The sequence below is a fragment of the Centrocercus urophasianus genome, unplaced genomic scaffold (genome assembly GCF_019232065.1).
Source record: "Centrocercus urophasianus isolate 14NV4802_14NV808 unplaced genomic scaffold, USGS_Curo_1.0 seq_62, whole genome shotgun sequence".
Lineage (NCBI taxonomy): Eukaryota > Metazoa > Chordata > Aves > Galliformes > Phasianidae > Centrocercus > Centrocercus urophasianus.
Window position 1 is genome coordinate 125,587 of NW_024885222.1, and position 21,978 is coordinate 147,564.

The window sequence follows — 21,978 nt, forward strand, 5'->3', positions numbered from 1 at the left end:
TGGTGTCCTCAGCTGAGAGCTTTTGGCCAGCACAAAGGAATTCAATGGGCTTGGCTCCCACATCCAATATCTTTTGAAACAGTTAGCAATTAATCCCTCAAAAGTTTCGCTGTAGGAAATGGGAGCAAAAGGAACTGGGGGATGGGGACAAGCAGGACAAGCATACTCCAGCCCCTTTGGAAAGAGTCACAGCAACAAAATTGGGATTGCACTTAGGAGAGGCCAGGAACTGGAATGGGAACAATGGCTCCCCTACAGTCACAGCCAGATGAGCTGGCAACCCAGGAGCTGCATGCCCTGCAGTGACAGCAGCTGGCTCCAGGACACGGCGTCCCCACGGTTCCCAAGCCACCACACATGGCCAAGGCACGCGCAGCGCACACTGTCACGCTTGGCTGCCCCTTAGCACCAAGGTTTCATCCAGAAGGTTCTCAGTTCATCGCAGTGCTGGGGCTGGAAACAAGGTCACCACTGCCTGCGTCAGCATGTGGTCAGAGTCCAGGCAGTGTCTGTAAACACACAGGAGTACGTCCCTGCACAGGGAGCACGGTATCTGTTCCCCCAGGCTCCCAGGACTGATACCCCCAGGCATCATCTGAGCATGCAGTGCAACTAATCCCACCCCAAATCACTTCCCCATGTTGCAGTGCCTCCATTCTGCTGCAATCCGAGGTGCAGGTCATCATGTCACAGCCCCTGGGGAGGGCAAATCCCTTTGCAGCTCCTGGCGACACAGCAGCCAACTGCCTGCTATGTGCCAGGGCTGGAGACAAACCTCACAGAATCCTGGCATACCGCAGCCCCGACCCAGCCCAGTGCAGTGGGGATGGGTTCCATGCTCCTGCAAGCTGGGGCTGTGCAGGCACTGGAGCAAGGGACCCCAAGCTGGGGAGTGAGAACAAGGCTCCAGCCAGCAGCCAAGGCAGAACCAATTAATCCAGCTTGATACAGCTATTACACATTAATTCCTTTGTTTATCCCATATTTTGCTGCAGAAGGGTCCTGCCAGCACACAGGGTCCAAGAGTACAGCCAGTGTACACTCACATGGCCATGCTGGGCATTGTGCCCACCACTGAAACTTTGCCCTCTCTGGCGAATGCCTGCAAACCAATACAGCCTCATAACACCACCAGCGTCCAGGATCTGATCATCAGAAGCCATGCTGATGAGCTATGCAAGAGATGGGTCAGAAAATGCACTAACGTGCTTCTTTATTGGAGCTAGCTGGACACCAGGCTGCCATCGTACAGCATGTTCATCCTGTGCAGCATCCTTATCCCCAGTACTGTTCCCAGCGCTCAGTGCTGCCACAGCAGCTGGCACCCAGCATCACCTGGAGGAGCAGTCACCAAACAGCAAAGCTCCAAGGGCAGCTCCATCACCACAGAGGCACCTGACTACCGCGGTAGGATAGAGCCTCACATCCGTGACCTGAAGGAGGAAGTGAGCAGGGCAGGTCCCAGCCAGCTGGCTGCACTCCCTCCACCACTGAAGGCCCTCCAGGAATGCAGCCCAATGGCTAGACACTGGCTGTCTGTGCCAGCACCTGTCCTCCTCTTTGACCCCATCAGTGCCCACCAAATGGGGAGCCCAGACTGATGTTGACAAAGCCGCCGTATTGGAAGGGTGACAGGCGTGGGGCACAGGTGGCTGCAGGCAGGCAGGCGAGGGGGTTGGCTCCACACGCCCCTATCCCCTGCTCGCTGCTGAAATAGATGCTGTCAGGCGAGTACAGCGAGGGGTCCTCGTCAAAGTAGTTGTAGGGCCTCAGGAAAAAGCCGACACTGTTCCCCACAGTCACTGTGTTGGGGATGTCCTCAGCATGAGGAACATGAAGGAACCCCACAGAAATCCACGCCACCAGGTCCTAGGACAGAGAGGGGAGACCAGAGCATCTCATCAGCTGCACCGACCGTTCCAGCCCTGTTCCCCCACCCGCTGTGACCATGAAGTCCCAGCCACAAGCAGTCCTATGGAGCTCAGTACTCCCACTCACCTCGTTAGCGATGGTTTCGTCATTGATGAAGTCAGCAAAAGCGACAGTGGGGGTCCAAGGGTCATTCTGGTTGTAGACACTGGTGCTGGTGGGTTCCTCCTCCTTCCTCCTGGTGACAGCCAGCTTGTACCTGTTAGAGCAGGAGGCACTGTGACACCAGGCAGGGCATAGAATGGGCGCAGCACAAGTGGCAGCTCCAGAACTATGGGACTTGTCAGTCCAATGCTTTGACTTTAGGTCTAAATTATGCAACCTCCCCCAGAACACAGGCCGTTAAATTTCACCCTGGCCGCAAGCCAGCACTGCAGTTTTCCAAAACATTTTTCCAAGAAGCATCCTGTCCTTCCGCAGAGGAGTCAAGACCTACAGATACCAATGCAGCCCTTGGGAAAACATGTGATCGTTCTAAATTAAACTTATCTGGGGTCAGATTCCTGCCTGGGAACTACTCTGAACAGATGCCGTTGAGCAATTTTTGTAGGGACTGTCAGAGACAAGAAGTAGACGAGCTTGTTATTTAACCCTTCCCTGCAGACAGGCTTGTCAGCAGGAGGGGATCAGGCTGGGGATGGGTGGCTGGGAAGCTTCTCAGCACCCGCAGGACGGGTATTAGTGGGTCCCCTTGGTGCAGAACACAGGGCTGCCCACGCACTGCATGCCTAGGCTGCTTGCAGCACAATTGCAGCTTGCGGCCTCAGCCCCCCACCTACCTGCCCCAACTGATGGCTTTCTCCATGGGGCTGCTGGTGGGCAGGTGCTCCCCAGGGAAGCTGACCACCTGCACTCGATAGCTGCGAAGGTGTCCCCAGCGGTTGGGCTTCGGGCCAGTGAAGGAGAGGTAGCGGGGGAGAGAGGCATTGAGGAGGAATGCCGCCTCATTCTCTCTCTCCAGCCTCTCCCGGCGGAGGAACGGCTGCTGCAGGGTGTTCTCTGGGCTCCAGGGGATGCTCACCGTCTGGTACCCCATGTCATGGGACTCCAGTGAGTTCAGCTGCCCTGTGAAGTAAAAGGGAGAATCCCCTTGAATTCCACACCCTGGGTAGGGCTGCATCTCACCAAGAAAGGCAGCTAAAGAGCGGCATTTTGAGATACAGAGCATGTCTGTAGGCAAAGCGCTCACCCACGGGGCCAATGACCTTCTCAAGCCCTAGTGACCGCACAAGATGAGACCTACCATCAATATCCAGGTCTACCTTGTAGTGAATGTGGTGCAGGTGCATCGTCCCCAGTGTGTGTGGCCCAACTCTGTTGCCATAGTCAGTGCCCTGGTCATGGAGGAAGGAGGAACTGATGTAGCCAGTGGCATGGACCCGGACCTCCACAGCCCCATTGCTGTAGAACATGAAGTCCCAGACGTAGTCATAGTTAATGAGTGTGGAGACAGCACGAATAACCAGGGTGTTCTTCCGCAGCCCTCCATAGTACAAGGAATGTGCATCAGAGAAGTGCCGCCGCAGAGGAAGGGAAGTGTCGTGCTCAAAAATGCAGAGTGAATTCTGGTTGGTTCTGGGGACATCTGACTCAGACAGGTAGTGCCGATCCACATAGGTGGCCATGTAGGGACAGTCAACACCCCTGACCAGCTCGTAGGCAAATCTGCCGATGCCAAAACTGCCATCGAGGTAGCGGGTGGACATACCCCCAGGGCAGTTGGAGCCATACAGAGCTAAGGCTTCCTGCACACTCAGCTCATAGATTATTCTTTCCCCGCGGAAACGGATGTCGAAGAGCCGTGGGCCAGTGTTGGGGTTCATGCCAAAAGCAATGCTCCAGCCGTGGTAGGTGACACGGTTGTCCCTGACGCTGTACCGTGGCCCCTGGGGCTCAAACTGAAGTGGCCCCGGAGCACCAGGTGAGCGGAGGGGTCTCATGGAGCCCAGCACCATGTCTTCCTGGGGCTTCTGAACCACAATCACCTTCAGCGACTTGGTCACAAATGCATTCTCCAGCTCAGCGGTGCTGGGGAAGTAGCGTCCATTGTAGAAGATCTGGCGCAGGTACCACTGGGAGACATCGAGCGGCCCATGCTCCACCAGCACCTCCAGCCCCACAGGCAGGACGAAGTAACCACTGCCAGCAACGCCATGGAAGAGGACAAACCACGTGGTGCGGTCTCCGGACTTGAGGCCACGGGGTGCAGTGGTGATAGTGGCCAGGTCCGTTCCATCAGATGCACAGCATGCAGCGAGGAAGCGTGGTGCCTTCCTCAGCTCCTTCTGGATGAGCTCGTTGATGGCTGCATACTCCACACCAGTGACAGCTCTGCGGTGGTACGGCACCTTCCCCCCGTACTTCTGCACCGTGACATCCCGGTGGTACGTCGGTGCCGGCAGTGGGCCCACCACGTACTCGGTGACGTTGGGCTCTGCCTGGGCCCCGAAGTACAGCACAGCCAGCGCCTCGCGGGGCGGGGGAGCCCCTCCGGCATCCAGGAACCGCAGCACTTCTGCCTTGGCCGGAAGCTGCACGTCCACGGAGGCAATGCAGTTGTCAGAAGGTTTGGCACGTGCTGCATCAGCCAGCGGCACCCCGAGGCTGACCCGCAGGTACTGCACCACCTGGGCCAGCTCCTCGGCTGTCAGGTCGGCAAAGACCCGGCTGTGGCCGTCGTCCGCTTCCTCCTGCGCCAAGGGCTGCTGCTGGCAGGAGCTGGGGGCCCGTGCCCGGGTCAGCAGCACGCAGACGAGGGCAAAGATTGTGGCCAGGGCCAGAAGGAGCAGCACAACCATGGTTTTCATGTTCATGGCTGCTGCTGGTTTCGAGGCTTTTTGAGTCGCTGCTTCTCCCAGCTTGGATTTGGTGGGCTGGGCGTTTTTTCTCCCTTGTCTTCTGAAGAGAGGATGGCCTGGATGAGCTCATAGGGAGGGCACACCCCAGTGCTCTCTCGATTTGCTGGAAGCCATAAAAGGCAACTCTGCTCTGCTTCCTCCAGCAGACCACAGTTTTAAATGAACTCTCTGCTCCCGTCCTTCCCTGTTTGTCCCACAGGCTTCGCTGCGGCACAAGGAGGGCGCAGGCGGACAGCGGGGAGAAAGGAGTGTGCCCCCAGCACTGCCTTCTCCTCGCACTCCGTGCGCTGAACACTGTGCCCCAGGACCCCCCCAGCAGCCATTGCTGGAAGCGTAAAACAAGACAGGCAGAATAGCACTGGATTTTTTTCTTTTTTCTTTTTTTTTTTTTTTAACCTGACATTGGCACTACACAGCATTTGTTGCTACAACAGAGGAAGAGCATGTTCTCCTCACTTTTACCCCTGGCATGCAGCAGTTAGCAGAGACTCTGCAGATCTCTTCTGGGCAGCATGCTTCACTCATACAGATCACTACATTATAAAAGCCACAATAAAAAGTGAAGTTGTTACAGAACTGCAAACAAAGAAAATGCCACTAAAAGAAATGAATATCCATGGGAGATCAGTCAGCCTCTAATCCTGCTTCCTGGACCTTTAAAGCCTGCTGATATTTTGAAATCCATCATAGGTGAATGGGGGGAAGCTTGGCAAGCAGGAGGCAGTTTGGGACAGGCAGGTGATGGGGTTAACCTCACATGCCATGAAGTTCTGCTCGCTGGTGAAAAACACGCCATCAGGTGAGTAAATGGAGGGGTCCAAGTCGTAGTAGTTGTAGGGTCTCAGGAGAAAACCAACTGAATTTCCCACCGTCAAGGTGTTGGGAATATCTTCTGAGTGAGGGATATGGAGGAAACCAGCAGTTATCCAGGCCACAAGATCCTAGGCAGGAGGAGGTACATGAGTGCAGTTATTTTTGACTGAAATCTGTGCCTGGGGCACAGGAGAACAGAGGGTACCTTAGTGGGCACCCACAGCCCATGTTCCTACAGCCCAGCAACGCTCCAACCCACTCTCCGCATGCTTTGCTGCTGTCCCAGTGGATCCCATGAGCAATGTGTGAGGTGGTGTGGCCGGCACCAGCAGCCCATGCCTCCAGCCCCTCCTCACCTCATTGGTGATAGTTTCATTATTGATGTAGTCAGCAAAAGCGACAGTGGGGGTCCAAGGGTCGTTCTGGTTGTAGACACTGGTGCTGGTGGGTTCTTCCTCCTTCCGCCTGGTGACAGCCAGCTTGTACCTGGGGACAAGGACAGAGACAGGACCCTGGGGGCAGGGCAGAGCTAAAGCCTGCTCCCTGGAGCCTGCAGATTACCAGGCTGGTCCTATGGAGTAACCAAAGTACCGGGCTGCATCAACCCCCTCCCTCCCCACAGGAAGCATCCCTGCAGCACCGCTTCAGCCAGTGAGGCTGGAGGCATTGCAGAGTACTCAGTGACCCCATCAGAGCAGTCTGACCTTGCCCAGCTGATGGCCCGCTCCATGGAGCTGGCTTCGGGAATGTGATCCCCTGCAAAGCTGATGATTTGAATCCTGTAGCCACGTTGGTGGCCCCACTTGTTTTTTTTGTTGGTTGCAAAGTAGATGTATCTGGGCATCGTGGAGTGGAGCCGGAAGGCAGCCTGGTCCTCTGTGTCCAGGGCCTTCTCAGTGAGCCGTGGACGCTCAATCTGCTGCTCTGGGTTCCAGGGAGCCTGTGCCACCTCAAATGCCATGTCATGGGCCACCAAAGAGTTCTTCACCTCTAGGAGGACAAAGCAAAGCAGCTGAGAACTTTCCTGCAGTCAGATCCCACTCTCTCCATTGACCCTTCCTGCACCCCAGGCTCCAATCACCACTACCTGCAGACAAGAGTAACTATTGCTCCCTGGTTCTACTGCGCAATGGCATGCCATGCTCTGTAATGCAAGTTTGTTTAGCTGGTGAAACACAGCACTGTGTCATATGGTGCCATTCCTGTGCACTCTCGTCCTTGATGAGAGAGCAGAAAAGGAACCTCTCCAAGGACAGAAGAACTGGTATGAGCCCTGTCTGATTAACCCGAGCACCTGACAGCCCAAGCACCGTGTTTCTGCTCACCAGAATGCATCCTGCAAGGCTGCACCAGATAGAGCATGGGCTCTGAGCACATCTGCACATTACAAAAATGGAGCAGCTCTGGTCTTTCCACAAAGATGATACAACAGCCAAGGGCTCACAGCAACAGGAGCAGCACAAGAGCAAAGAAATCTAGTGATAGGATGGCCAAGAGATGATGAAGGACCCCAGCAGCAAACTTCTGCCAGCCTCCAGCACCTGCAAGGTTTGACCAGAGCTTTGGGACCAAGCCCCAGCATTGCAGGTGAAGACAGCATGAGAGGCTGAGACCTATAGAAATGGGCCCATGCAGCCACTGTTGTGCTTCTTCTCATCTTTTTTGTGACGTGGACAAAAACTTCCAATTCCATCCCTCCCCTTCCAGTGACAGTTTGAGATTCCACCTGTCTTTTCCCTATTTCTTTCATTTTGCAATCCCTCCTCTTTTTTTTTTTTTTTTTTTTTTTTTTTTTTTCCCCTCCTCCACTCCAGAAGGACTCTAAAATCATCCTAAAAGGAGTAGTTATTAAGTTTCTAGGCATTTCTCAATGAGAAACAAACAAATTTAAAATACATGGTGGTAGTTTACAGCATATGAAATGTCAACAGGAGCACAAGGACGGATTGAAACAGAAGTTGCAAAGGAAAAAAAACAACCTTAACGCTCTCTATGAGAGCACATCACCTACCTCACATGTGGGAAGAAAAACTAGTGGGGGAGTCTGAAAGAACGCATAGAGAGCCCGAAAGAGACAAAACCCAGACCTACCCCCCACATCCAAATGTATTTTAAAGTTGACAGGACAAGTGCGTATTGTAGCCAGAATCCTAAATCCTACTGCTGTACCATCTCTATGGAAAAAGGAGGAGCTCATATACCCCGTGACCTGGAATTTGGCTTTGACAGTTCTGTTCTGGTAGAAGATGAAGTCTCACAGCTCCATATTGGTTTTCTGCCACCACATTAATTCAGATCCTTCTGTTTCCTGTCTCACTTCCAGCCCCTCTTCTCTGAAGGCCTTCCAGCAGGCCTTGTGTAGGGGATGCTATGCTCGTGCAGCAAGACAGGGGGTAGGAGAACCCCTCAGGCACCCTGCATTGCCTCTAGTCCTGGTACTCCGTTCAGCATAAACACGTCCTTTCCCCTGCTTGGGCCTCGACATAAATCTTCTCCACTGCTCTTGCTCCAAGGTGTGCTCCAGGTGTGCAAACAAAGCAGGGAATGCAGAGATACAGCAGCCACATAAATGGACCTTTAGCTGCTTTAGCATGCTCTCAAGCCTTGTTCACAGGAAGGGGATCAGATTCAGCTGTTTTTGACCGTGATGCCGAAAAGCAGCATTAATCAAGGCTACATGAAGCAGGAGTCGTGGAGCTGCACTGCTGCTGGGCTTGGGCACAGGCAGCCCACAACCTCCCGATGGATCCTGCTGGTTCTCTGAATATGTAAAACATTTCCCACCCCTTTTACAGGAGCAGGTTTCAATAGAAAATATCCCACACCACCGGCTGGTGCCCTCTGCTCCAGTGCAGCCCCAATGCCTTCCTGACTTGCAGAATCTGGATCAGCCTGGGAGGGAAAATAAACCCAATGTGCTCAGCCCGTATGCACTGCAGGGCAGCACTCAGCCCTTCACTGCAGCAGAGAGCTGCTCCCACAGGAACCCATGCCCCCACATGCAGGAGCAAGGAATACTCTGGTTCCTCGCAATAGCCGATGAGACACAGGCTCAGGATCTAGCTACACAGATTTCCTTGAAAGGGATGGAAGGACAGATGTGCAGATGGTCAGTGCTGCACACCACACAGGAGAGCACGGATTTCCCCAAGACATGAGAGGATGCCACGAATAGCACCAGGCATTGCGGGAGCCAGCTCACACCTCTTGTGCTGCAGACAGGGCTGTGCCTGCCCCGTCTGCCTGGCCACGCTTTTGGCAACATGCACCGCGCCAGACATGGGGCCTCAAGGAAACACAGATGTTTTGCAGCTGCTACTTTTCATACTTTCCCTAGGATGAATACAGAGCTCCCAGACAATTTCCTCTGCCTGTAACTCCATTACCTGGACAGACAACTACACACACAGAAAAAGAATTTCGCAATTAAAGGTTGGGAGACAGAAAAAGCAGAGATCTGACAGCAACCACAAGGGACTCCAGAGACCAGAATCCCCCCCGAGACATTCCCCATTATAATGGCATAAATGAAAGGGAGGTAAGACCTACCTCCCACATCCAAGTCCACTTTATAGTTGACAAAATGGGTGTGAATTGTACCCAAGGTATGCTCCCAAACTCTATTGCCATACTGCAGACCATTCCCATGGAAAAAGGATGAGCTCGTGTACCCTGTGGCCTGGACTTTGCCTTCGATGGCCCCGTTCTGGTAGAAGATGAAGTCCCAGACGTAGTCGTAGTTACCCACAGTGGTGATGGATCTAAGGACCAGCACGGAGTTGACCATCCCACCATAGTACGACGACTGTAGGTTGGAGTAGTGGCGCCGCAGAGGGGAGCCCAGGTTCTGCTCGAAAATGCAGAGGGCCGCCGTCCTCCTGCTGTAGCTCAAGCCCTCATGTAGGGTGTGTGTGTCCACATAGGTGGCCGTGTACGGGCAGTCGACCCCACGCACCAGGGGTGAGGAGTAGCGCCCAATGCCAAAGCTGCTGTCCATGTAGCGGGTTGACATCCCGCCAGGGCAGTTGGAGCCATACACTGACATCGCCTCCTGCACACTCATCTCGTACACAACCCTCTCCCCATTGTACCGGATGTCAAACAGGCGCATGCCCGTCATCACACTCATTCCAAAGGCAAAGCTCCAGGCCTGGAAGATGATGAGGTTGTTCCTGATGCTGTACCGCGGCCCCTGGGGCTCATACTGCAAGGGGAACGTCGCGGCCACCGGTGCTCGGGGCCTCATAGACGAAAAGTCCCCATCCCACGGTGCTCTTTTCACCTTCTCCACATGGACACCACCCTGCACATAGATTCTCTCCAGCTCAGACATGTCCCTGTAGTACTGGCCATTGTAGAAGACTCTGTGGACGGCCCACTGTGTGAGATCCAGGCTGCTGTGGTCCACCAGCACCTCCAGCCCCATCGGGTGCAGGAAGAACCCACTCACATTCTGAAACATGACAAACCAGGTGAGCCTATCTCCAGACCGGGATCCACGGGGAGCAGCTGTCACAGCAGCCAGGTTGGCCCCATCATACTCCATCACTTGGTCCATGAAGGATGGAGCTGCAGGGAACACCTGTTTTTTAAAAAAATCAGCAACCTGTTTGTATTCAGCAGGCAATGCTGGTCTGCGGTGGTACGGCACCTTCCCCCCGTACTTCTGCACCGTGACATCCCGGTGGTACGTCGGTGCCGGCAGTGGGCCCACCACGTACTCGGTGACGTTGGGCTCTGCCTGGGCCCCGAAGTACAGCACAGCCAGCGCCTCGCGGGGCGGGGGAGCCCCTCCGGCATCCAGGAACCGCAGCACTTCTGCCTTGGCCGGAAGCTGCACGTCCACGGAGGCAATGCAGTTGTCGGAAGGTTTGGCACGCGCTGCATCAGCCAGCGGCACCCCGAGGCTGACCCGCAGGTACTGCACCACCTGGGCCAGCTCCTCGGCTGTCAGGTCGGCAAAGATCCGGCTGCGGCCGTCGTCCGCTTCCTCCTGCGCCAAGGGCTGCTGCTGGCAGGAGCTGGGGGCCCGTGCCCGGGTCAGCAGCACGCAGACGAGGGCAAAGATTGTGGCCAGGGCCAGGAGGAGCAGCACAACCATGGTTTTCATGTTCATGGCTGCTGCTGGTTTCGAGGCTTTTTGAGTCGCTTTTGGAGCAGGGCTTGTGCTGCTGCTTCTGCCAGTTTATGCTGCAGTGGATGGAGTAGCAAGGAAAGTACAAAAGACTGGGAGAGGCTAGGGGAGGAGATCTGAAGTTAGTGGTGAGCAGAAAGAACAGCTCTCACTCACTGCATCCTACTCTGCCTTCTTCCAAGAGCTGCTGCCCTGAGAGAACCACGGGGGATGCAGTCAGTGACTCAGACAAACTTCACATCACTGTTACTTTTTCAGTCCTGCCCAGTTTCCTGAGGCTGTAATAACGACAATCCTGTAGTCATACCAAGGTGGTTGGGACCACAGTGAGGCTCTCACAGACTGGGAATTGTTGCCACACTGTAGAATTTCACCTCTTTGTAACTTGTCAAATTTCCTTGTTTATCAGGCTGCTTCCTTGCAAACACTCTCCCTGGCAGCATGATTTCAAACTTGGAGTTACTTTCTATTTTAGTTTTTAAAATCTTCTACGTGGAAGCCTTTGTGAAAACACATCCACCTGTGTAGTAGTAAAAAAAAAAAACTTTGGCAGGCATAGAGAGCTGGAGTTTAGGACGATATACTGGCCCCGGTGCAGCATGAACAACTAGCTCTTAGTTTGCATCTCTGAGTATTCATTAACTAATTAATCCCCATCATTCCACTGGAACAAGTTCAAGTAAGTTTTGCCTCTGCCTCAAATTCTAAGGTAAACTGCGGTGCAGCTTCAGAGAAGTTCCCTCAAGGACAGCCTTTGATCTGTGGCATCCACACAGGCAGCGCCAGCAGCCCCCTGCTGTCCCACTGCACAGGCTGAGCAGCCACCTCCAGCGTGTCTCCCAAAGGCTGTGACAGCTCCCTCAGCCATTGCCACCCAAAGTCTCTGCTGTCCTCACAGCATCGCCGAGCAGGATGGGGGGTTCTTTGCTGCCACACAGCAAACACCAGAGACAGACAAGACACACTGCTTCAGTTGCAGTCCCTGCCTGTCCCTGAGCTGGTGCTGAGAAATACAAGCAATCCAAGAGAACCACAGCTGGAGGTTGAACCCAACATTTCCATTCCTGCTGCCAGCCTCACCTCACCTCACCCTGGCCTTCCCTTTTTCCTCCAGAGTTTCCCAGTGGCAGGCTATCCCAGCCTGCAGCACCATTTAATCTTCTTCCTCTGCTCCGGGTCTTGCCCTAGACTCAGCCTTTCCTGAGCCACACTTACCAGACATCGCACTGGCAGGCAGGCAGCTAGATGGTTTTAGGACACCCTACATTATCTTCACCACAGTGGACAGCTGTCAACCTTCTTTAACCTCAGCTGCAGCCATGCAGGCAGAGTCACTTCATGCAAGCAGGAGTCCCTTCTGCTCACTGCCTGTTGCACCAGTAAAGCCACAGTAGTCATCTCATGTAGCTGCTGACCAGAAGAGGAGAACCCTGTGACAAAGATGCAAGTAGTGGGAAGAGATAGGACCTATGATAAAAGAGCTTTGGCAATACAGGCTGTAATATCTACAGGTTTTAGAGGTACCCTGTCCCATCAGCTTTCCACTGATCTCTAACAGCAGAATCAGATGCCTGAATAGCCCTAGATTAAGTAAAAGTAGTGCTGAATTCCAAGATAGCATTCCAGCTATGAAGTCAACAAGGCTTTAAGGGTTACTTTGCGTTGGGTCCCAAGGACAAAGTCCCTTTTGGTGTAAAGCCTAGAACACAGTACTCCATTTCACTTAAAGTGCAGAGAGGAAGTGCTTTTGTACTGTTGAAGGTTGGGAACAGAGTCAAGACATACCTCCTGCCTCCAGGAATTTAACTGGCCTCTGCTGCAGCACACCTCTGCACAGCTGGGCTGAGCCTGCTGCACAAAGCACATCTACCTTTACATTTCCCTGTGGCAAAAATAGCAGATAATTTAGTTTCAACTTTGCCTATTGGTGCTGTATCTCATGTTCCTAAAAGCCAAAGCACAAGCTGCAATTAGATTGTCATTTTTTAAGCAGCAGTAATTTAAGAGAACTGGATAAACTTCACAGGCCTTACACTGCCCCACAAATGACAACTCAACCCTGCAGCTTGTCTGTCAGATGTCTGAAAATACAGTGTGGGAACACTTCTGTGCACGTTGGGGATTTGGAATGCAACAAAAGAACAGAAGCCCCAGTCAAATGATGTCCACATGATGAACAAATCCACAGCACACAACCTGGGTCTGCTCAATTAGTTGGCACTAACTGATCTCTGTGCTGCCTCTGTCCTGCTGCAGGGTACGTGCCAAGGCTGTCATGTCTAATATCATGTGTCATTCAATGATGCCCATTTCTGCTGTACCTTTCAAGCTGAAGACTTTTACAGTTTGTAACAAGAATCAGCCTGTATTTTCTGGGAGTTCTGTTCCAGAACAAATACAAGAACTAAATCCATTGCTATCCTTCAGCAGACATTTCAGGAAGCAGGGCAATTATTTGAGTCTGAAGAGATGAGAAACCCTTATCAACATGCAAGTGATAAAAAATGTTGAGGGACTCTTAAGTATAACACATACCACAGGAACAGCATCTTCTCCAAAAGGACCCTGAAGCAACTTAAAGCTAGCCTAGAATTTCGAAGATGACACATCTCACTAATAGCAGCATGACTTGTTTATGAGCTGCGTGGTACAAAAAAAACCAACCAACTGTGCACAGCTCATTTCCCCAGTCTAATTAGCCCATGACTCTTCCCTACCTAACATGGAGAATTCACATCATACCAGTTTATTTTGACTATGTGGTTGCTTTTAGGCACTGCTTGTCAGTGCAACACGTCAAGTAAAGTGCCAGTATCTTCCAAACAAAGCACAGTAGCTGGGAGTTTGCTGTGCTTTGCTCACATAGAAAGGTAGAGCTGGCAAAAATAGTCCCTCAAATTTATAGGAACCAAAGCACAGACAGGCAGCCTTTTGAGTCAGTGACTGCCAAGCAGCTGGGTAAAGAGTATACTGAGCACACACAAATTCTTGCCAGTTTTCCTGACATGGGTACATCCCAAGCAGATCCCAAGTCAAACTTCAGACTCAACCTCCCACTCTCTCACCTTTCACAGTCAGCTTGTGTAAAACAGACTGCTGGAAATTGCTTGACACTTACTCATGCTGGCTAGCGTTTTTGTCTGAACACAACTGCTGTGCACTTATTCTTATTTCAAAGTTCTAATCTCCACTGCAAATGCAAGCTGGGATGTCTCAAGAAGCTGTGAGTTAGAGTCCTGACAGCACACTGCCGCTTCTCTGGGAAAGAAGAGCAGAAACCACTGCACCAAGGGGTGAGGATCCCAGACAATAAACCTTCCCCTGCTCCTCTGCACGAAACGTGCTTCTCACCAACACCTGTCAGCACAGCAGTGCTGGATGTTTCATCCTTCCACAGGACTGCTGGCACAGGGCTGCTGTGGGCTCCTTTTGTCCTGGCCGTATCAAGGTGGACCTCTTCTGCCATACGGCATTGAGCAATGCCAACAGTAATCTTTTCAGCAATAGCTCCTGCCTCCTCAGCCCCAGGGACCTGTGCTGTCAGTTCCTTACCCATCTTCACCAACAAGTGTGGGCACCAGGACTTTTCCACTCCACAGGAAGCACAGTGGCCCAGCAGGAGGCAGAATACAGCTGTCTACAAGCTGCTGCTTATGCTTCGTCTTGGAGGCTGAAGACTTTGCAGACAGGTCGGCCAGGAGGCCAGGTCTCACCCAGCCTCCCAGTGCTCCTCAGGCTGGATCACAGCCCCCACCTAGTGGCAACCAAGCTGTGAGGGACACAGCCTCCCTATCACAAACCAGAACAGGCTGGACTTCAGCAGCTCACAGACAGGAAGCTGGGGAATGAATGCCACTTGGCTGAACACTGCAGAGCAGGTCCTTGCAGCCCAGGCTGTATGCCACACATGCTGAGGAACAGGAACGAGAACAAAAGCATGCCTCTGAGAAACGCTGAGGATGCGTTGGCCCATGTCTCCTTTGTACTGCACGCACAGTAAAATCAAGAGAATAACAGACCATCCTCTGAATACACTTGTCAGGTATGATACTCAGATGCCTGTCCTACAACACTGCAGACATCTGCTCTGCACAGATGCAGGGGCAGCTGTGAAGTGAGTTGCAGCTCTTAGAACACCATCATGCAAATGACTTGTACCTGTCCAGTTATACCTGGACCCAAGACAGCCTGAGTCCAACACAAAGGACAAGAACAGGGCAGATCTCATCAAACTCAAGCCCCTGGGCCTAATATAAGGCATGCTGAAGGAACAGAAACAATCTTCAAAGCAGCACACGCATAGCAGTATCAACAGTCAAAAAGAAGAATGAGGAGAACATATTGAAGGAACCACTGGATGTGTGAAAGGCATGGCCAAGAGCAGACACCAACACTGCAGAGCGATTCTAAGAGCTCAGTATCACAGACAAGGGGCTAGCTTAAAAGAATTCAAAGTACCTTATTTTAATTTCCTGATATGGTAAAAGTTTACATAGTTTCATCTGGCAAAGAGAGCTCAACAAATTAAAATAAATCAATACAAAGAAACACAAGGGGGAGTGCTGCTCCCAGATAGCAGCTACAACGCAGTTGGTTTGTTACAGAATATTTATTAGTGGGAAGACTAAGGTTGACTCACTACAAACAACAACAGAAGAGTCTATAGAAAGGGCTGGCGGCCCTCCACACTCCGGGGAAATCCCTAGGAAACCAGCAAGAGACAACATGGCTCTTAGAGGTGGAAGCAGAAAAAGAAAACAAAAACAAAATTAAAAAAAAAAAAAAAAGAAAAAGAAAAAGAAAAAAAGAAAAGAGAGAGAGAGAGAAAATTCATTTCTTTTGTCACTGTTGTTACAACGAAGTTAACACAACTATTAAGGCTACTGCACAATAAGAATATATGGGTGTAACAAGACCTGGGAAACAGTGAGGTTCCAGAAATAAATGATTTAACATTCCCTGAATATGGGACTTAAGTAGAAATACTATAAATAAAAAATTTGGAGCCTGCAGCATTATGGGTTCACTTCCCACACACAAAAACTGACGCAACACAACCAATCATTTCCAAAGGGGGTTGTAATGGACCATGAAATGTTCCAGCAGCTTAGAGGAGTCAGTAGGCACACAAGGGTGCTCTTTTGCAGGGGAAAGAATACAAGGTTTGCAACGGTACCAGGTGGGAATTGGCCATCCTCACCCCAAGCACTACTGTCACAGCTGGCCTGCTGTGCCTGACAGCTGGAAGCACTGCCAGAAGAAAGCAGGTTGCATTCTGATCACACATGGAATCTACCAGGAGTTTAGCATCAGACCTCTGGCTCCTCCCTTCTCTCAGCCTGGGCAAAAGCAACTTATATTGAGGAGGCATGAAGACTCCCGTGAAGTTGGTTTTAACCAAGAAAGTGACTCTAGTCAATTTGCAAATTGGAGCAGAAGCCACATGCACTCACAACCAGCCAGTACAGCAATCAGCCCCAGTGACAAGCACCACCTTCAGCTCTGCATTGACCTGCTCAGAACCAAGGCAGAGACAGATGGGCCACACTCTACTGAGTCAAAAAAGCCACAGAACAATTACAGACCTCTCAGTGGCACTGGAACGTGGCTCTGGCCACCAACCCAGACGGGGCAGGATCCTGTCTTTGCAAATAAGTCAGTGCAGAGCATTGGCAAAGGGGCTCAACTACAGCCAGCACTGAAGAGAGCTGGCTTTCAGTGACTGCACCACCACCCAGGCCTTATCTTGTGCTGAAGACTGTCTGCCTTGTTCACAGAGACCACAGAGAAGTCTCCAGCCAAGAGATGGAACACGACAAGGGCCTGGTCTCTACTGTAGCTCCTACTCAGGTAGGAAGAAAGGCATGAAGGAATGTTCCTGCCTGGCTGGCGCTCTGCTCTCACTCTGCAGTAGCCTCTAGGGCATCCCAAAGCAGCAAGGCCTTTTTCTTTACCAGATACTAGAGGGAGGGAGAGCTCCTGAGACCTGAATAAAACCAATCACAAAACTAGGTGAGAATTTCTTTAGATTTTAACTAAGAATGCAATACTATTTCCAGCCAGTTTCCCATCTCGATAGTCATGTAACAAACCAAGGCAATGACGGTCTTTAGTTGACTGAACAGTTCTCAAGTTCAAACGTTGACACTTAATAAAGGGTCTCAGCATTGCTGCTCCGAGGCCTCTTGATCTTCTCAATGTTTTTAAGGATCATGTCATGCAAAGTGACCTGCAAAAAGGGAGAACACAACTCAGAAATGAAGGAGGGGAGTGTCACTTAGCATTCAGGATTCACAACAACCACTGACTTGAGCAATATCACAGCTCATTCTGGTACTACTTTCAACCCCTGCTTGCAATCACATTTCTGCTTAAAATAAGCACAAAAAGAAGACATCAATACAGAGTACAGAAATGGTTTCTACTGCCTGAAGAATTTAGGATTGCAGGTTCCCACAGCAGTGCACAGAATATTTTGTGCTCAGCTTTCATGAATACTCAAGTTGAAAACACCCACATCTCTGGGAGATGGCGGGGAGGCAATAAACACTTAGTTCTTCTTGCTAGTGCCAAAGCAGACCAGGAAAGACATAGGCTTCTTGCCAGGACTAGCTGTAATCATAGGGAAAGGGGAGAGCAGCAGAAGGATCGAAAAGGCTCTTTCTGTTACGTGGAGAGCCAGCGAGAGCTCTGTTTTTTCACTTACATACTGATTCCTCAGCTCTGAAATGATCAGGCGCAGACTGATGTACTCCTTCTCGTCAATCTCTGTCACTGTGCGGCGGTAGTCCTCCTGCAGGAAACAGATGCATGGCTAAGTGGCCTGAGCTCAGGTGTGCTTCCATGTACCAACTGAAGGTCCTACCTTTTACAAAGGAATCCCCCTTTCAGTTTCTTCTCTTCTGATGAAGATATTCTGTACTCTAATATAGCCCACCCTTTTCCCACAGCGCCCTTAGCTCAAAAAGGACAGTGATGGAGTAGCCTGAAGAGTCCCAAAAAGCAGCAGTACATAAACAGTAAAGCACCACTTCCCCATTTACTTACCACATGAGGGTACTTAGCTATTTTGGACACCAACTTGGCTCTTGTGATATAATACCTGTTAGGAAAACGGAGACAAATCAGACAAACAGTACCAAGATTTTTCCAGACACAACCTGCCCCTGCAAAGCTGAAGGACCTTCCCCGAAAGGTTACTTTTCCCAGCAGCACTCCCAGAGAGAGCTCTGTTTCTTCATACCTAGAAATCTGGTCCAGATAGGATGCTGCCTCACTCTCCACAGTTCGAAGCTCAGCGACTGTTTCCTCCTGCAAAGGAAGCCTTCTCATGAAACACTCGTACTGAAATTGGCCATCGTGGCTCTAGAAGTACCCTGTCTCAGCAGTTCCATGTCAAGCTCAGATTTGGATTTTAAAACCTAAACTAACTCCACCACTGCAGACACTGGATACAATCAAATGATTTGGAAGAAACCTAGAGGTCCACGCTCTTGGGGCATAGCTCTCTGCCACAGTAGGGCATACAGCCTGCCAACGGCTTACGGGCTGGTTTGGCCCAGTTCCATGACTAGCAGGGCAGGGGTATCCACAGACCCATGTCCTGAGAAAGGGAAAAGGGAAAAAAGGAGAAAAAGGTAGAGAGATGGGCCTTAAAACAGCGGCAACAATCTGAGGAGAAACAAACTAATTTACTAAATCAGGTATCGAAACGTAAGACAACACACTATAATACAAAACCACGACACAGCCAATGATATCTTACCTGAATAGAAACACCAAAGTTGTTTCCATCTTCTATCCTGGGAATTAGAAGTTGCACCCACATTTTGACCTGCAGAAGAAAGATCACTATAAACTGATCACTGCCAAGATTTTTACAGAGAAATCTTGTAATTTTTTCCAAAAGCCCCCTATGACCGTGTCTTTGCCATGCAGCTCATGATAAACTCCTACAGGTTCTCCATGCTCCCACACCACTTCTGAGTAGATTAAATTTCTCATATGGCTGAGAAGCCACACAAGCATAGCAGCTTCTCAAGGGAAGCTCCCCTGATTGTGCCCAAGTGGCTCTCAGCAGGTGTTGGTTACTATGCAAGAGGGTGAAGAAAAGCCTCAAGAAAGGAGCCTGCAAAACAGACATCCTCCTTCACAAGGTGTACTACAGAACTCCCTGAGAGCTCAGAAAAGGAACATTTCCCTGCACCTACCTGTCAGACTTCACAAGTGCAGGATTCATACCACTATCATTTATAAGATACAGAGGAATCTGCTCCTTCAGCGAACCTTCACACAAGGAGCAAAAGTATTCTAGTGCCCCCATCTGCTCCAGAACTCAGGGATGCAGCCCATACCCACCGTATTACACTTCTCAATAAGCAGCCTGATCTCTGGTTTCACTTTCTCAATGATGTCCACCAGCTGCTGGTTGCTCTTCAGCATCCCATTGGGCATCACAAACACTTTGGTACCTACAGTGGCAGAGAAGGCAAACGCATCACCTCTATGTGGGAACAGATGCACCAGAAGATCAGACTAAAGGTCCACCTGAGCATCATGTCTCCTACAAAGGCTAGCAGTGGACACTGAGCCAGGACGCAGCTAACCAGCGAGGAGGGGGGAAACTGGGCATGGGCTAGCCGTGATTGCCACAAAGGAAAGAAGAGAGGAAATACGGACTTAGACAAGAACTGGAGAGCTCTAGCCTGCTGAGCCTAGGTGCAAGGATTTTCCTGACACACGTGTAAGAAATTATTCTGCCTCAGCTTAATCCAAAACCAGAGGTCTTCCTCCAGATGTAAAAAGCTTTTAGAATAGATCCATAGGGAGGCCAGCTGCTCATCAACACACTATGCCTAAGCAACTGCTACTTATGTCGATCAGAGAAATCCAAATCCTGCTGCTTCTAAGAGCTAGAACCTGACTCCACCACAAGAGAATATCTGTAGGTCAGGCTCTGAGGCTGCAGAGACAGGTCTGCATAATTAGCAGATGCTGTCAGGTCAGGGCAAGTGGGACTGAAGTCATTTCATTCTCTTAAGGCACGGCTCAAGGGGCAGGCAGCAACAAAGAGACTCGGGGATTCTTACCCTGAAAGGTCTCTTCACGGTCTTCCAGCTTCCTCTTTTTCATATTTGGCTAAAATATACAAAATGTTTTACTCACAAACTAGTCGTAAGCTATAAAACTGTTGCAGAGGAAGTAAGGATAACATTAGGGCCTCTGCTACATTCCTGGTTTCTAACCATCCGTCTTTAAAAACAAAGGAACACTGTGAAGGACAGCATCACCCTCCAGCAGACTTCCCAAGATCAGGAGACCAATTCCTGAAAGCCTTTGGGAGGCTGTTTGTTAACTAAGAATATTCTAATCCAACACAGACCAGGCCATGCAGTTTTAATTATCAGAAGCAGGAGCTCAGCCAAGAGAGTAACCTTACCCCATCCAGTCCATCATGGCTGTTTGTGAGAAGAATTGGGTCAGGCACTGGGAGATTCATGTCTGAATGGATCTGAGTGAGATCGTGAATATTCAGGATAGGCTCCTGGAAAATAATGCATACTTGTTATTTAATTATGAAATAACGACTTCTATCACAGTAAGCACAATAAGATGACAAAAGTTTTACATCTCCAAACACAAAATAAGGACGAATACAAAAAAAAACTCCAACAATAGGACTGTTAGCAAGACCTCCCTCTGTCCAAGAGCAGAGTGCCAGCTCTAGATTACGATCAAAGCTATTGTCTGTCTGCAGCACTGGGCATGCTGGAGTCCTATAGCATCATGAAGGACAGCCCAAAGCTACTGAATGCATAAGAACAGTAAATGTGTTGATCACATGAAGAAAACTGAAACAGGAATCACTCCCTCTAGAGCTAGCAGCGTTTCAGTACATGCACGCAACAAAGCCATTGCTTCACTTCTCTGCATTATGGGTGATATACACAAGATAAATGCACAGGAAGGATCTGTTCCAGTCACATCACCTTCCAGCACACAGTTTGAAAATAAAATAGAATACAGAAGATAACACGTATCTCTTACTTTCAGGAACCCATCGAGTTCTAACAGCTTCTTTGGGAAAAAGTTTGCCACTAGATCTTCAGCCTGATAGAGAAAAAAGAGATTATGAAGTGAAACAATGCCATGAATTCATCATGAGCTAACAAAAACACCAGGAAAATTGACTCTCCAAAGCCAGGAAACAGCAGGGCACATAAGTTCTGCCTTCCAACAAACTCCACACAAAGCCAAAGGGAAAAAGAGACGTGGAGTGGGCCACAAGGCTGTATAATCTCATCTCAGCCAATGACTAAAGTAAGCTGTGCACACTTCTAAGATTACAAAAGACACTCAAACGTCAAAAAGACGTGCCAAGCTAGCTCTTTCCTCTCAGAGGATACTCACCTCGCTCGTGATCCGCTCTCTGAAGGAGTCAACCTACAGAAGAAACAAAGCAACAGTTCAGGACCGTCCTAAAAAATTCCCCAACTCAACAGTAGCTGGGCGCTGCGCCATGCACGGATGGAGCCTGCCTCAGGTCCAAACCCCGGGCACCAACTTGTTCCTGTGAGCGCACGGCGGAGGGCCGGGAGACCCCAGGATGGACGAGAAGCAGCCGAACGCAGCCCGCGCCTCCCTCACTTGCACGGGCCGAGTTCCAAAGGCCAACGCACGGCGCGAGGAGCCCAGAACAAAAGCCGCGAGGCCGCAGACCGCCAGCTTCAGCGCAGGCTGAACGCAGCACACACCGAGCGGAAACAGCGCGAGCGCGGCCCGGCTGTGGCCCAGCAGGAGACTCCGATCGGACAGCGGAGGAAGAGGAGCGGCGGGGCGGAGTGGGCCGGGCCGCGCTAGGGAGGCGCGGAGAAACGGCTGAACGGCCCCCGCGGAGGTGCCGGGCCCGCCCCGAGGCCCGGGCAGACTCCACGATGAGGGCCGGCAGCAGCGGGGGGCCGTTAAGCAGCCGAGAGCAGCGGGCGCACCTTGAGCTTCACCTCCGGGTCCACCTTGAGCAGCGAGGCCATACCGGCAGGTGCGAATCCGGGTCTCGCCGTGCCACGGGCCGCGCCTGCCGCCACCCCACCGCCGGCTCCGCTGCCGCCGGAAGTGAGGTCACGCCGCGTGCTGCCAATAGCAGCTCGCTCGCTCCCCGCCTGACCGCGCCGCCGGGTCCTGGCAGCTGGCAGGAAGGAAATAGAGGGGAACGTGGAAAAGAAAATGGCCGCCATCGGGGCTTCC

General features: G+C 51.2%; 2 protein-coding genes across 6 annotated transcripts; both read right to left on the bottom strand.

Moving 5' to 3' along the window:
* Positions 1 to 1,196: 1,196 nt before the first annotated feature.
* Positions 1,197 to 15,084, bottom strand: LOC122170018 (membrane primary amine oxidase-like). Of its 3 annotated transcripts, none has more exons than XM_042836598.1 (6): positions 11,950 to 12,141; positions 10,252 to 11,254; positions 3,173 to 4,277; positions 2,709 to 2,994; positions 1,999 to 2,128; positions 1,197 to 1,869 (listed from the first exon to the last, which is right to left on the bottom strand). In XM_042836598.1, the coding sequence occupies exons 2-6, from the start codon at positions 10,714 to 10,716 to the stop codon at positions 1,570 to 1,572; spliced, it is 2,286 nt and encodes a 761-aa protein (XP_042692532.1). In that variant the 5' UTR covers positions 10,717 to 11,254; positions 11,950 to 12,141; the 3' UTR covers positions 1,197 to 1,569. The 3 variants fall into 3 exon arrangements, with proteins under 3 accessions (XP_042692532.1, XP_042692531.1, XP_042692533.1); XM_042836599.1 differs by lacking the exons at positions 1,197 to 1,869; positions 1,999 to 2,128; positions 2,709 to 2,994; positions 3,173 to 4,277 and adding exons at positions 4,743 to 5,728; positions 5,957 to 6,086; positions 6,305 to 6,590; positions 12,520 to 12,616; positions 14,287 to 15,084 and having other exon boundaries at positions 9,150 to 12,164; XM_042836597.1 differs by lacking the exons at positions 10,252 to 11,254; positions 11,950 to 12,141 and having other exon boundaries at positions 3,173 to 5,429.
* PSME3 (proteasome activator subunit 3) lies at positions 6,507 to 21,841 on the bottom strand. 3 transcript variants are annotated; one of them, XR_006171696.1, is made up of 12 exons: positions 21,723 to 21,841; positions 21,145 to 21,177; positions 20,782 to 20,844; positions 20,174 to 20,278; positions 19,824 to 19,872; positions 19,093 to 19,205; positions 18,500 to 18,568; positions 17,978 to 18,045; positions 17,782 to 17,836; positions 17,441 to 17,527; positions 16,827 to 16,963; positions 6,507 to 6,590 (listed from the first exon to the last, which is right to left on the bottom strand). XR_006171696.1 is itself a non-coding variant. In XM_042836608.1 (11 exons), the coding sequence occupies exons 1-11, from the start codon at positions 21,762 to 21,764 to the stop codon at positions 16,883 to 16,885; spliced, it is 765 nt and encodes a 254-aa protein (XP_042692542.1). In that variant the 5' UTR covers positions 21,765 to 21,841; the 3' UTR covers positions 15,551 to 16,882. The 3 variants fall into 3 exon arrangements, 1 of the variants encoding a protein (XP_042692542.1); XR_006171695.1 differs by lacking the exon at positions 6,507 to 6,590 and adding an exon at positions 15,174 to 15,465; XM_042836608.1 differs by lacking the exon at positions 6,507 to 6,590 and having other exon boundaries at positions 15,551 to 16,963.
* Between the last annotated feature and the right edge of the window lie 137 nt (positions 21,842 to 21,978).